At 41.0% G+C, this 13,301-nt stretch overlaps 1 protein-coding gene across 1 annotated transcript; it reads right to left on the bottom strand.

Moving 5' to 3' along the window:
- Positions 1 to 857: 857 nt before the first annotated feature.
- LOC131427519 (nuclear RNA export factor 1) lies at positions 858 to 12,426 on the bottom strand. Its single transcript, XM_058590780.1, has 6 exons — positions 12,224 to 12,426; positions 11,232 to 12,085; positions 11,055 to 11,164; positions 8,973 to 9,009; positions 2,223 to 2,633; positions 858 to 2,147 (listed from the first exon to the last, which is right to left on the bottom strand). The coding sequence occupies exons 1-6, from the start codon at positions 12,297 to 12,299 to the stop codon at positions 1,680 to 1,682; spliced, it is 1,956 nt and encodes a 651-aa protein (XP_058446763.1). The 5' UTR covers positions 12,300 to 12,426; the 3' UTR covers positions 858 to 1,679.
- Between the last annotated feature and the right edge of the window lie 875 nt (positions 12,427 to 13,301).

The raw sequence follows: 13,301 nt of genomic DNA, 5'->3' as shown, positions 1-13,301 counted from the left end.
GTGTCTCCAAAAACGAATTTTGCCGTTCATTCGATCCCACGACCATCCCGTAATGTTCCGGCCATATTTGGCAAGCTGTCATTACAGCAAAGTCGTTGAAGAATGGTATGCAGAGATAGGGGTCCAGTTTGTTCCGAAAACCTTAACCCACCCAACTGCTCCAGTTCCGCCCTATTGAGGAATACTGGGCAATCATGAAAAGGAGATTTAAGACAAAGGGAAAGGTTGTCAAAGACATCAATCAGATGACGACCTGGTGGAATAAGATAGCTAAAACGATGGACGAAGAAGATGTGCGCAGCCTAATGAGCCGTGTTACAGGAAAAATTCGAGAATTCCTTCGAAACCATTTGTATAAAAAAAGATCTTGAATTCAATAACAAATAACTGAAATACAGACAATTGTCTTTCTTCCAATTCTATCTGAAGCAAGCTTTACTAGCACCGTTTCATTGAGGTAACCAGAAACAGCCGGCAAATTGCTTTACGAGACATTGATGAGACAGCCGGCACTGGACAGCCTTTCGTGACAGTAATTCCATAAAAAAAAAACACAGAATCTCATCGAATTTCTAAGGCTGTCGATGCGAGATAGTGAACATAAAGAAACAAGACACAAGCGGGCTGCTTGTTTGTTTTGACTACTCTTCGAACAGGACTACTCTCAACAAACTTCCGATAATCAATTCACTATGAAAAAAATGTAACCAAGTGGGACTGTCGTTGTACTAAAGAAAGACGAAGAGAAATTTAACGCGGGTTGGTGGAATGAATAATTTGGAGTAGAGCAGAACTATTCGGTGAAAAGGAATAACAAAAACTAATTGAAATTTAAGGATAAATACCATTTTATTTATCTAACTTAACATTTTTCTGTTAGTTTATATATTTTGTACATTTTTTCTTGCCTTTTCAGTGTCAGAAGAAACAATTTGTATTATAAGATACAATTTTTCGTTGATAAAAATTACATGCACTAGTCAGACTATAAACAAAACACTACATGAATCTTACCGATCTTAAGTATTAAGCTAAGCTGTATCGATGCCTTACGATGTAGCATTCAAAAATGGTTCTATTTCTCTATGCTAAGACTGTCACAGCATTCGATAGATTTTCCCATCTGATTGGGTTCCGTTACATGATGCCCGATTAAAAAAAATTGATTTGATTGACTGATTGGAATTCATTGCTTCCCTATCTCTGTTCTTAGCCACCCATCAGAACCAACAGAACTAAACATTATCGGCGCTGATAGGCGACTAGAAGCAGAAAGTTTTATAATAAATCAACGGTTTTTGTTTTGAATATATACTTTTCATTGTGATCTGTCCGTCGTCAGATGTTTCATAAACACATAAACAATATTACCGGGTGCATTTGAAACACCAAGTTAGATCAGAGAAAAGGCGAAACTAAATTAGAGAAAAACAAAGAAAACTTTAACCTTTTAATTCCGTGTCCGAGAATCGTACTCTACTTTCCAATAGTCAAATTTTACATCGACAATCAAACGATCAAAAGTTTTGCCTTTTGCCTGAAACTTTGCCATTCCCATGAATATCACGAATAATCGTTTCTCGATTCCCTTGATCTTAAACCTATAGCTTCCGGATCAACGCCCTGCGATGTCGCTGCAGCCTCGCCGTCGCCGCCGCCGCCGTACACGTGATAACGAATTACTGCTTTACAAACGCCTCCGGTGGTATCCGGTTCTGTTTGTGCAGTTCACCGAAAGCAAACCCGGCTCGCTCGAAGTCCCAGTTGGTTTCCTCCAGACACTTTCGGCTCCACTCGAGATTCATGTTGCTGTGAATGGCCATTGCTTGGACCATCTGCAGTTTGGTGTTATCGTCGGGACCACCACCACCACCACCAGCAGCAACAGCGGCAGCAGTAACAGCAGTAACCGCAGCTGTAATCGGAACAACCGGAGCGGGAACTGGTTGCAGTGGCACTTCCTTAAATGCTTTCTCGTCCTGAATCCGTGTGGTGTTGTTGATGTGGATCATTTCGTTGCGAATGCAAAAACCGGCACCCGACGGGACAATCACCAGTGAACGTTGGAACGACCGATACGGTTCGTTGATGACCGCTAACTTGCGCTCTTTGAACACACCCGTCACCGTCAGAAGCATCAGCTGGGGCTGTAGAAAGCGTAGAGAAAATATATGTTTAATTAAAATTACTATCAAAACTACGCGAACATCAAGAACACCTACCGTAAAGAGCGTCAGATCGACCACGAACGACTGCGGATCGTGTTTGGTCTGGGGCAGTTCGGACAGAAATGAAACGACCGGCAGTCGACCCATCTTCAAAAACCGACAGCGTGTGTCCAGATCCCGCTTGGTGTTCAGGTTGCGATTATAGTTCAGATAGCTTTGCAGTCGCTGTTGGCTTCCCTGGCTGGGGCTGTTGAACACGGTCATCGAGATCATCGCGTGTTCGTGATACGCATCCAACAGGGGCTGCCGATTGTCGGAATCGTAGATGATGAAGTACTGCTCCAGGAACTGGCGTACAATGTCCGCCCCAGCCGTGTCGCACAGGAAGGACGCTTTCGCCTGTGGCAGTTTGCTATCGTCGTCGGTTACGTCGAACCCGATCGGAGGTGGTAGGTCAATGTTGTCCTGGTGGAATGAGAAATGGATGGTGATTTGTTACGTTGACGTAAAATTGGTAGGAATTAGAAATACAGCCACTCCCAACAAGACATTTTTGAATATTCTCTTTAATAAATGTAAAACAGATAGCGCTCTGAAAGAGGTTTGAAAAATTATTAGAAAACAGGTCCAGTCTATTGTGTCATCGGCCACCAATGGAATGGAAATTGATCTTCAATGTCAACTTCTCTTTCTGAGCAACCTAGATAGCCGTGTAGTAAAAACAAAGCCTTGGTATTACACATTCCTGTAGTGGAATTTGATCTTCTGTTTCAACAGACTTCACAGTGGACTTATACCATCGGGACAGGTGCACCTGTCCCGATGGTATAAGTCCACAGGTAAGCTATGTGGCATCCGGCGAAATTATTTCAATCAAGAATTGATCCACTGGTTTCCTGTTCCATGTCGTAAAAGTCCACTAAAATGAAACCCCGCAAGTAAAGTTTGTATTTCCATGCCAATAACTGAATGACTGCAGGAGCCCAAAAAGAGCAGTCGTAAGCGAAACATTTGTGCGCTTTGCCCTTGCGTAGCTCAAAACTTCGTGTAACAGTGGTACTGACTGACTGATATGTGTATTTTTCTGCATATTTGCCGTATAACCAGTCTTCGCCGAGCGATAACTTCATATCCTTCCAATAATATGAATTCCAGTGGAGCTAAAGCGTTATCAATAGTAAATTCCAGGGTTGTCACGAAAAATTTCAAAATCAAAACGAAATCCGCGCGAAGTTGAAAACGTTAACGTTTACAAAACTATTGACGTAAATACGTCTTACTTTACTATGGAGTGCCTTTTCAGAATTTGCCCTGTGGAAATATGGGTAGAAATTAATCGTCAATATCTCGAGTTGTACAAAACAATACAATAAATAAATCAAAAATTTAAATTTTTCAAACTTTTGGAAACAATGAGGAAAATTGGGGCTACCAATTTTGGCATAATGGTCATTTGGCATAACAGTCATTTGGCATAACAGATGAACAATGCTGCTTAATGGAAATTGTTTTTATTTACTGAAATTTTGTAAGGTCTAACGAGGCTACACCTCATCGTTTTTAATGGCCTGCTGTCCGACCTCGCTGCCGCTCGTTCGGACCTAACTGAGGGATAGCTCCTAGCTTTCGGTAATCCGGGAAAACACCAGCAACTAGACAGAGGTGATTTCTGCGGGCCGCCCCAGGAAAATTCATCACGCTTGCTGTTGTATCCGGAAACTCCCGGAATGAAACTTCGGATTGAATACTTCTAGCTGTTGTTTTACTGGAAGTCAATCAAAGAATGAATAAAATAAGATTCATGTCAGCTGTTATATGATCGTTGGTTGCATGATCATGATCCAACATTTCCCCCTTCAAGGTTTCATTTATTTTATTATTATTTATTATTTATTATTAAATTTATTCATCTGACAATAAAATGGTCTTAATGAATATGTTTAGTCAAGTCATAAAATTGTAGATCGCTGTACTTTCTGCACGAATTTGTGTGATGGTTCATCAAATTCAAAAAGGTGTTCAACGGTGCCAAATGTCCTTAAGCATGATGTTATCGGTTCGTAATACCCGAACGTCGTTCGATGAAATCTCGGCTGAAATAAACTGGTAGAGCGCAGTGATCGTTGTGAAGCACGAAAATCGAGTTGAGACAAAATCTTCGGTGAGTCGATATCGCCGTTGATCAGTTTTGCCACGAAAGTAGTTTGCTGAATTTTCCTGCGTCGTTCCAATGAGTCCGAGTCCGATCAGTCGACAGCGATCGTGGTATGGTGGAAGATCAAGCGGATTCTGCCAGGGAAGGTTTCTTAGAGCAAGACGAACAAATCGTTTCTGAACGCGCTCAATCCGTAAGTTCCATGTAAGTTGATAAGGACTCCAAATTACGCTAGCATTTTCCAGTATTGGACGAACCAAAGAGCAATATAACGCCTTCAAACAATACGGATCTTTGAAGTCCCGCCCGATCTTTGCAATGAAACCTAGTTGCCGTGTCGCTTTTGATATTATAGATGAACGATGCAGATTGAAGGTAAGTTTGGCATCTAACAAAACACCAAGGTCATTAACATGGTCAAATCTCTGGAGCGTTTGTCCATCAATTGCATAGTCGAATCGAATTGGGTTCAGTATTCGGTAAAACGTTATGACCTGGCATTTTGAAATGCTGACAATCAACCAGTTTCTACGACACCAGGCGACAAATGTATCTAGAAGTTTTTGAAGCCGGATGCAGTCGTCAATAGAGCGAACTTCAAGATATAATTTCAAATCATCGGCATATACTAATCTGCAGCCAACTCCGAGCACCGAAACAGCATCGTTGAAGAACAGCAAAAACAAAAGTGGACCCATATTGCTACCTTGAGGAACTCCTGATAAATTTGAGAACGAAGATGATACACAAGAGCCGAGCTTAATTCGCAGGACTCTACCACATAAGTAAGAGCGTAGCCAGTCAGTAAACTTTTGTGTGGCGCCCAGCCGCAACATCTTGCACAAGAGTATTCGGTGGTCAATTCGGTCGAAAGCTGCTTTCAGATCAGTGTATACTGCATCAATTTGTACTTTATTCTCCAAACTCGAAAAACAACTGGAAGTGAAATCTAAGAGATTCGTGCTGACTGAACGACCAGGCATAAATCCATGCTGATCAATAGAGATGTAATTTTTAGTGCGAAAAAGTACCTCAGTGCTCACAATTATTTCGAACAGTTTAGATGCAGCTGATAAATTGGTTATGCCTCGATAATTTCTAACATTTGTACGATCACCGCTCTTGTATACAGGAAACATGAAAGACTGCTTCCAAGTCATCGGAAAAATACCTTGCTCAAATGATTTGTTAAATATAGTGCACAAAGAATCATCTAAAGCAGAAGCGCAATGACTGTACACCGCTGCAGGTATGCCATCTGGTCCGGCCGAGAACGATCGTTTCAACTTCTTCGCTGCGGCAACAATCATATCGGGAGTAACCAAAAATGTGTCAATGTGCACTAAATTCTCAGGAACATCCACCGCGGCGGTCTCCGCATCGATACCGGAGGCTGTTTTTTCTGCAAACACCGAAGCAAAGAACTTTGCAAACAGATCACATGACTCCAAGGATGACCTGGATTCAACACCATCGAGACAAACTTTTGAAGGAATTGATGAGCATTTACGTTTCGAGTTTACAAAAGTCCAGAAATGTTTGGGATTCCGACGAAGATCAGTTTGAACCCGCATAACGTAGGATTTGTACAACCCCGCGTTTAATTTGCGATAGTTTTCACTGGAACTTTTGAACATTCGTTTTATTTCAGCGCTCTTCCAGCGACGATGCTTGCGCTGCCAAGCATTTCGAATTCGTTTCAATTTACGAAGCAAAGCTGTGCTCCAAGGAGGACTTATTGGCCGTTTTACAAAAGGCAAATTTGAACTTAACCACTGAGTTATTTTGTTACAGAAAAAAGATGCCATTTCATTTGCGTTGTCGATATCTTGCAAAGCACTCCAGTTAACGTTTTGCAAGAATTCAAGTAAAGCACCAAAATCAATTTTTCTATAATTTAGTGGCCTTGATTCATTCGTGGAGTCCATGTTGCGGGAATTGTTTTCGCAGTCAGCAGCCAACGAGATAACTAAAGGCGGATGATGCGGGTCGACAGGTAGCAGTGGAGTAACACTACAATCAACTATTAATTGATGCTCCGAAGAACAAAAGACCAAATCGAGCAATCGCCCAAGATGATTTCTGCACTGGTTTGCTTGATGTAGATTTAAAAAATCCATACCATCGATCAGCGCTGCACCAGCAGCGGATGGCAACAAAGAACAAGCGGGTTGTGTTTCTTCATGCCGTTGATTCCACACAATGCGGGGCTGGTTGAAATCACCACACACCAGAACAATATCATTCACAGAACCTTTACTGCACAGTTCCGAAACAGTTGAAATGTGCGCATCGATCACATCAACGTTTTGGCTTTTATCAGGGGGAATGTACACACCGCATAGCAGTAACTTTCTACCCCGCACTGTAGCACTTGCACACAGAATCGAGTTTATTATTTAGTTTATAAAACCGATACACTGAAGAAGAATGCAAATAGCATTCCAAAATACGTATCTGTATTATAACGTTTGATACACTTTCGGAAGAATAGTGACTGTGAAAATAGTGACTTTGTGAGAGTGTAATGACGTGATATAGTGGAATTCAACGGTACAACAACAGTACTATTAGCAAAAAACAAAGCTTCTAGCTATTGCCTTCATGCGTACCATTTCGGAATGACCTCGATGAAACTGTTGCAGAACCCTTCGTCGGAACATCTCAGGAACTTTGACTCTGTCGCCAAACATTACACAACCGTCAACTAGGCTTAGCGATTCTCGTCTGTTGTAATATGGTTGAGCTGCAGTGGAAAGATTCTTGGAGCAGGAAGGCCATCCGTTACGAATGTGCTTGATAACAGTTTGAAGTGTAACATTTGTTAAAGTTGCTTTCTGCAATGCTGCAAATGAAACCGGAACCTTTTCTGTAGCATCGGAAAGAATACTTGATAAGTCTTCCTCTAGAGTGAGTGCTGCGATGACGTATTCTTCTTCTGGTTGGTTGGTTCGGTCGATCAGCCTAGACAAGATATCTGCGCAACCAAAATCGCTCGTGGATACATGTTGAATCTCAAAATCGTAATTTAGCATCGTAAGTGCCCAACGTTGCAGCCTGTTGGCCGTGTGCGTTGGTATTCCTTTCTTGAAACCGAAAATAGACAGTAGCGACTTGTGGTCAGTCAGCAGTGTGAAATGACGTCCTAGCAAAAACTTGTGGAACATTGTTACTGCATCGACTAACGCGAGTGCTTCTTTTTCAGGTTGCCCATAGTTCCTCTCTGCGGGGGCGACCGTTCTTGAAGCATGTTGAACGGCCCTCATCTTTCCATCGAAAACTGATGAAAAATTACTGCATCGATTCCAGTATTTGATGCGTCTGCTGCTACGTTAGCAGCAAATTTGACTGAACACAGTTAGCAGCAAATTTGACTGAAGTGCTGTCTTGAATTCATTAAAAGCGCGTTGGCAATCTGGAGTCCATTGCCACTTTGTTTCCTTCTTCAGCAGCTGGTCCATTGGATGACGTAACTCGTGCATGTTGCGAACGAATCTTGCATAGAAGTTGACCGCTTCTAGGTATGACCGTAATTCGGGAACGTTTGTCGGGGCAGGAAGCTCAGCAATGCTCTTCAACTTCTCGGGATTAGGACGAATGTTTTCTTTATCTACGATGTGTCCCAAATAGGCAAGTTGTGTTCGAAAGAGATAGCACTTCTCAGCTTTGACGTGGAAACCATACTCCTTCAGTCGCTGGAACAGTAAGTTGAGTGATGCTAGATGCGACTTCATGTCCTTTGAGAATACGATAACATCGTCGATGAAAGAGCGGACACCAGGAATATCTGAAATCATTCCATCCACCAAACGCTGGAAAGCTCCTGGAGCGGACTTTACTCCTGGAGCAAGGCGATTAAATTGATACAGACCACGATGCGTGTTGATGGTGAGTAGCTTCTTGGAACTATCATCAACTTCGAGTTGTAGATACGCATCGGACAGATCAATGATGCTGAACACTGTGCTACCATTGAGTTGAGCAAAAATTTCGTCAGGAGTTGGAAGCGGATAGTGGTTTGCCTCCAATGCTTCGTTAAGTCCCGTCGAGTAGTCCGCACAAATGCGAACCCGTCCGTTTGACTTGCGTACCGCCACAATAGAAGCAGCCCATTCGGAAAAGTCGACTGGCTGTATTATACCAGACGTTTCCAACCGTGTTAGTTCGGCGTCCACCAATGAAATGGTATTAAAGGGAACCGGTCGCTTGGGACAGAAAATCGGTTTGGAATTTGGTTTCAGGAAGAGTTTTACCTTCGTTTTTTTCCAAATATGCATTTGGTTCAATATGTAGTTTCACAATAGTTTCAATACAGTTTCCAAGTTGTCAAAAACTTGATTCAAACTTGTCTTAATGTTTTGTTTTCGAAATTCATCTTCAAATGGATACAGATAATTTGCGAAATTGTCTACACAAATGAGAAAATCGTTTTCCCATAAACAACAATAACAGTTGTGCAGACCTATTTCTATGGCAATAACTTCAAAGTACAAGTGTTAGATTTCTAGATAACAAAATCACGGATTGTGTATTTAATTAATCAGAGGGCTTACGAAAATAATATTGAGATAAATGAAAGTGTCTTGTTCAGAGTGCTGAAGCTTAATGTGAAGCAATTTGTATAATTATTCAAATGCATAACCACTTACCAATTTGATGATCTTCGGCAGTCTTTTCCGGACCTCACTGTCAGAGGAGAATATGCAAAATAAAAACAATGAAATCGTTAGCACAATCGCTTATTATGTACTGTAAGATCTGTAAGATACCAACACCAACGAGTAGGTGGTTGAGTGGCTGATGGCGCAATGAGAGCTCAACCTAATTCACTTTTGTCACAGAGAATTTACCCGACACCCGGTGTACAGTGGAAATTTCATCGAAAAAGACCACACGCATTCACATACTAACATTCTTAGCTTGGCTACGTTTGTCTATTTGTTATCCTTTTTTCTCCAATTTCGTTTGAACAATTCGTTCAAAACAGTCTTTGAATTTGGAAGCAAATCTGTGCTACATCTTTTGGATATCCATCCATATTTTCTTTAATTAGCTTTCATTTTTATTTTGTTTTGAAATTAAACTGTTGTTTTTTACTTAATGATTCAATTTTTCATTTTTTTTTTCGTTCAGTTCTTAACACTAAATTTCATCGGGTTTGGTTTATTGTTGTAGTCGGGATATCTTGTTTTACTACTTGAATGCTGTTTCTTTTTTTTTTCTTCTCCTAATGTTTCACTCGTGCTTGCTCCTAGTTTTGGCCCGGTTGAAACTCAGTGTCACCCACTAAACTAAGGAGAGAAATAATAATCTTTTTTGCAGTAATTGATTTTAAACTTTTAATCAAACTGATGTAAATTTATTTATGGCAATTATAGCCGCCGTCGTTAGTGGAACCAATGGTCAGGTTCCGTTCGTCCATTTCAAATTTAAAGTGCTTCGGTGTCGAGACCACATGACTTAGGCACATCGAGCCAAATACTCCCATCACAGCCAACAACTTCCTCCAGAAGTAATGGCAATACCTCCGGTACTACCAACCGGGAACAGCGCCACCTTCGGTGGTCCCTGACTTTGGAGGAGACTGCATAATGAACCGCTTCTATGAAGTGGTTCTTTGGCAGGGCTTACGCATCAGCCTCGGCTGTTGAGCGCTACTCAACAAAATGGAACTATCCAAACCTGGAAGTTCAATCCGATCTCCGTGGTCTCTTGATCTTGTGTTTAGGCTCTTTTATTGTTGTTCTTCAGCATCACAAAAAACCAAACTCTTGCCCCCAATGACAACAAATTGCAACCGAACCAATTCAAGGAAGCTTAAATGAGCGATCGACTTGAGAAGCGTTTTTTTTTCTTGTGTCATTTTTTCGTTAGCCGAAACCCTCAGAATTACAAACATTTTACATACAATTATGCTTACTATATTATTAATCAATTGTTTTGCAATTACAATATATCGGTTCATTTATAAACAATAAAACTAAAACAAATTATCTGTTTTGACATAAATATATAAAACATCTAAATGGTGGCCTTTTTCGACAATTTCGGAGTATGTTTCAATGTCAAATCAAACTATTTTTCCCGTAGATTGAACTCTCATACCGCACTCAGCTAAATACTGGACCGCATCAGCCGTTGATTGTTTTCCACGATTCGATAAAATTCGAGAAAAAAAGACATCTCAAACAATCTACGGTTGATGTGATCATAGAACAGTTTCAATAGTATTATTACTGATAGTCCTAGTCATTGCACTACCTGTTCACAGTGTTCCTGATCATGCTTCGAACGAAAAGAGTTTGGCAACTTATTGAGCCGTTTTCGAAACATGATCGGAAACTATCGTGATTTAAAGCGCTTAGAATTTTTTTTTTCAAGACAGCACACCCAAATAAAATTTCCGTAACATTGCAGTTTTGCAAAAGGCAAACCCAAATTAGTTACGGTGCTCCACAAAAAATTCCCCCACAAACCAGCTTCATCACACTGTACAGATCGATCCGACTTTCCGGGCAGATCCGTTTTGAGATGAAACCTCGAACACACCGATTCGGATATGCGACAAACGGTCGAGTGCTCATCCCATGTCATCATAACCATACTGCACCTGTTCCAGCTTGGCCTTCGCTCCCGGGAACGCAGGGACCGCAACAGATGATGATGGGACAACACAAACACAGACGGAAGAGAGAAATGTAGCCAGGATACGGAAGAAACCTAACAAATACCTGACGTAAACCGTTTGATCTTTGATGCGCTCCTTGAGCGGATTGCCTTCCAAGTTTATCTCCACCAAGTTGAGAGCCTTCAGGCTGTCCAGCGAAGTCACGTAGGGAATCTACAACAAACAAAAATCAGCCGTTAGACGTTAAAACTTAATTTTCAAAAACCCCAGCTTCAATTACCTTATTATTAGCCATGTACAGAATCCTTAAAGTTGGAATTTTAACGGCAATCTGTTTGAAGTGATCCAACATGTGCAGTTTATTGTCGTTCAGGTTCAAAGCCTCCAAATCCGGTATGTTTTCCTTGATCACATCCAACGCAGCCAACATAATCTGAGGTCGAAATAGTGCACAAAAGATATCTCCCAGATCCGGATCGGCATGAAACTTTTCCAAATTCAAAGCTTTCGTAGCCGGATTATATCGCTTGACCATGGCCAACTTCATGCGCTCCTTCAGCTGATCGTTGACCTGGAACTGTGGCGTACTATTGCGTACAATCACAATCATTTTACGACCATCCGGTAGACCGATCGTTCGATCAATTTTCTGCAGAGCTTCGGCAGCCGGAAAGTCCTCAATGTGAAAGCTGACAGCCGTGTCTTCCACCTTCCAGTAGTGCGGTATGAAAATTTCCGGCTTGATTGCGTTCAACAGCGAACGAAGAATAAAGTCCTTTTCATACTTATGACCGAACGGGATCTTGACTTCGAACCAACTTGTGGGACCACTTATCAGTCGCTTCTTGTGCATCATTTGACCCCGCGGAATGGGTGAACCTCGTCGACGATCACCTTTGTTGAAACCCTTGTTGCCCTTATAAAACATTCGCCGTTCACCGTCGTGTCCCTCGCCGGCCATCGCTTCGTCGTCTTCCAGCAGTGCGCGAATCTTGATGTCGGAAACCATTTGTCCTCCTTTCATACGGCCACCATTGACGTGTTTAAAACTAACTCTTCGTTTCGTCACGTTCCCTTTCCGGTCCCGATTCCAATTGTCCACTCGGTCATCGTGTTCCGAGTATGTAGTACCACCTGCGAAGCAGAGAAACCTTTCGTTTGAAATTCTCATATAAACAAACTTCCTCTACATCGCCAAAACACAACCTTCTAGCAAAATCATCAAAATGGCGACGCACGTAGGCCAGAAAGTACGTTCAACCAGCAACTTACCATCGTAAAAATTTCGACCGCTGGGACCACCTTGGTTCCAGTTTCGACCACGATTTTTTCCACCACGCATGGACATCTTGATTGCACTTACTTTAATGCGACAAATCAATCGAAATGATGGCAAAAACTCACTTTTTTCCTACGACCCAAAAATAGACAAGCGATAACAAGTTCGCACCAGAAAGGGTCACCAAACAACACAATCATTCGTTCACCGGCAGGGATGCCAAAACATCTTTTTCATCGTTCGCATAAAATAAAATCAAATCGAATTTTATCTATTTATTTCGTTTTCAAATCACACATGCTAGATTGAAACATACACTGAGCAAAATACCATAGTAACCGTAGCCTGTTTTCCATTGTCATTTCAACTATACGCTTAAATATTGTATAAATTACTAGACAACGCTCTGTATTGTATAAATTACTAGACAACAAAGACTACGACTTGACTAAACTATTTGTATTTATGACTTTTCTGGCATGGTCATCCTGACAATGGTAGTCATCTCAAATATAAGAACAAATAGTTAAAATCACAATTTATAGTAAGGTGAAATTGCTCTCGAGCCTTGGTATATATGAGGAGCTAAATAGTTATCGCTACCATGTAAATATGTCCGCAGAATAATAATGTTACCATAAATAGATACATGGTTTAAAAGAAATTAGAAAAAGTTTAAAACACTATTCATGTAGTCCATATCAACAGAATTTATGTAGTAAGCACATTATCGTATAGTGTTTTTTAACCGACTATTTTTTTCATTTGTGCTGACTATACAAATTGTCAATAAACGGATGTACTTTGTTATTGTCACAAAAAGTTACAATACAGCAGACAATTTCGTAACACATCAGTGATTGATTTGAAAAAAATGTATATTGTGTGACTTATATTGTGCAATTTGGAAGGTCTTGCAGGTGAGTAAATTTTGTAGCCTTGCTAGTTTCCGTCGTTGAAATTAAATTTTTCAACAATTTTGCCGGTAACGGCTGTTTTCTAGTGAAATCGACGTATTGTATAATTTTTATTATTCGTTATCGGTCGCTGTAGAAACAACATCAAGCGATT

This window comes from Malaya genurostris, chromosome 2 (genome assembly GCF_030247185.1).
Source record: "Malaya genurostris strain Urasoe2022 chromosome 2, Malgen_1.1, whole genome shotgun sequence".
Lineage (NCBI taxonomy): Eukaryota > Metazoa > Arthropoda > Insecta > Diptera > Culicidae > Malaya > Malaya genurostris.
Note: the sequence above shows the minus strand (reverse complement) of the source record. Positions and strands in the feature narration are given on the sequence as shown.

Coding starts and splice junctions, on each gene's coding strand:
- LOC131427519 (XM_058590780.1), bottom strand. CDS start 12,299: ATGTCCATGCGTGGTGGAAAAAATCGTGGTCGAAACTGGAACCAAGGT. Junction 9,010..11,054: donor GATCAAACGGTTTACGTCAG/GTATTTGTTAGG, acceptor CTCCTCTGACAG/TGAGGTCCGGAAAAGACTGC. Junction 2,148..2,222: donor TCGATCTGACGCTCTTTACG/GTAGGTGTTCTT, acceptor CGCTTTCTACAG/CCCCAGCTGATGCTTCTGAC.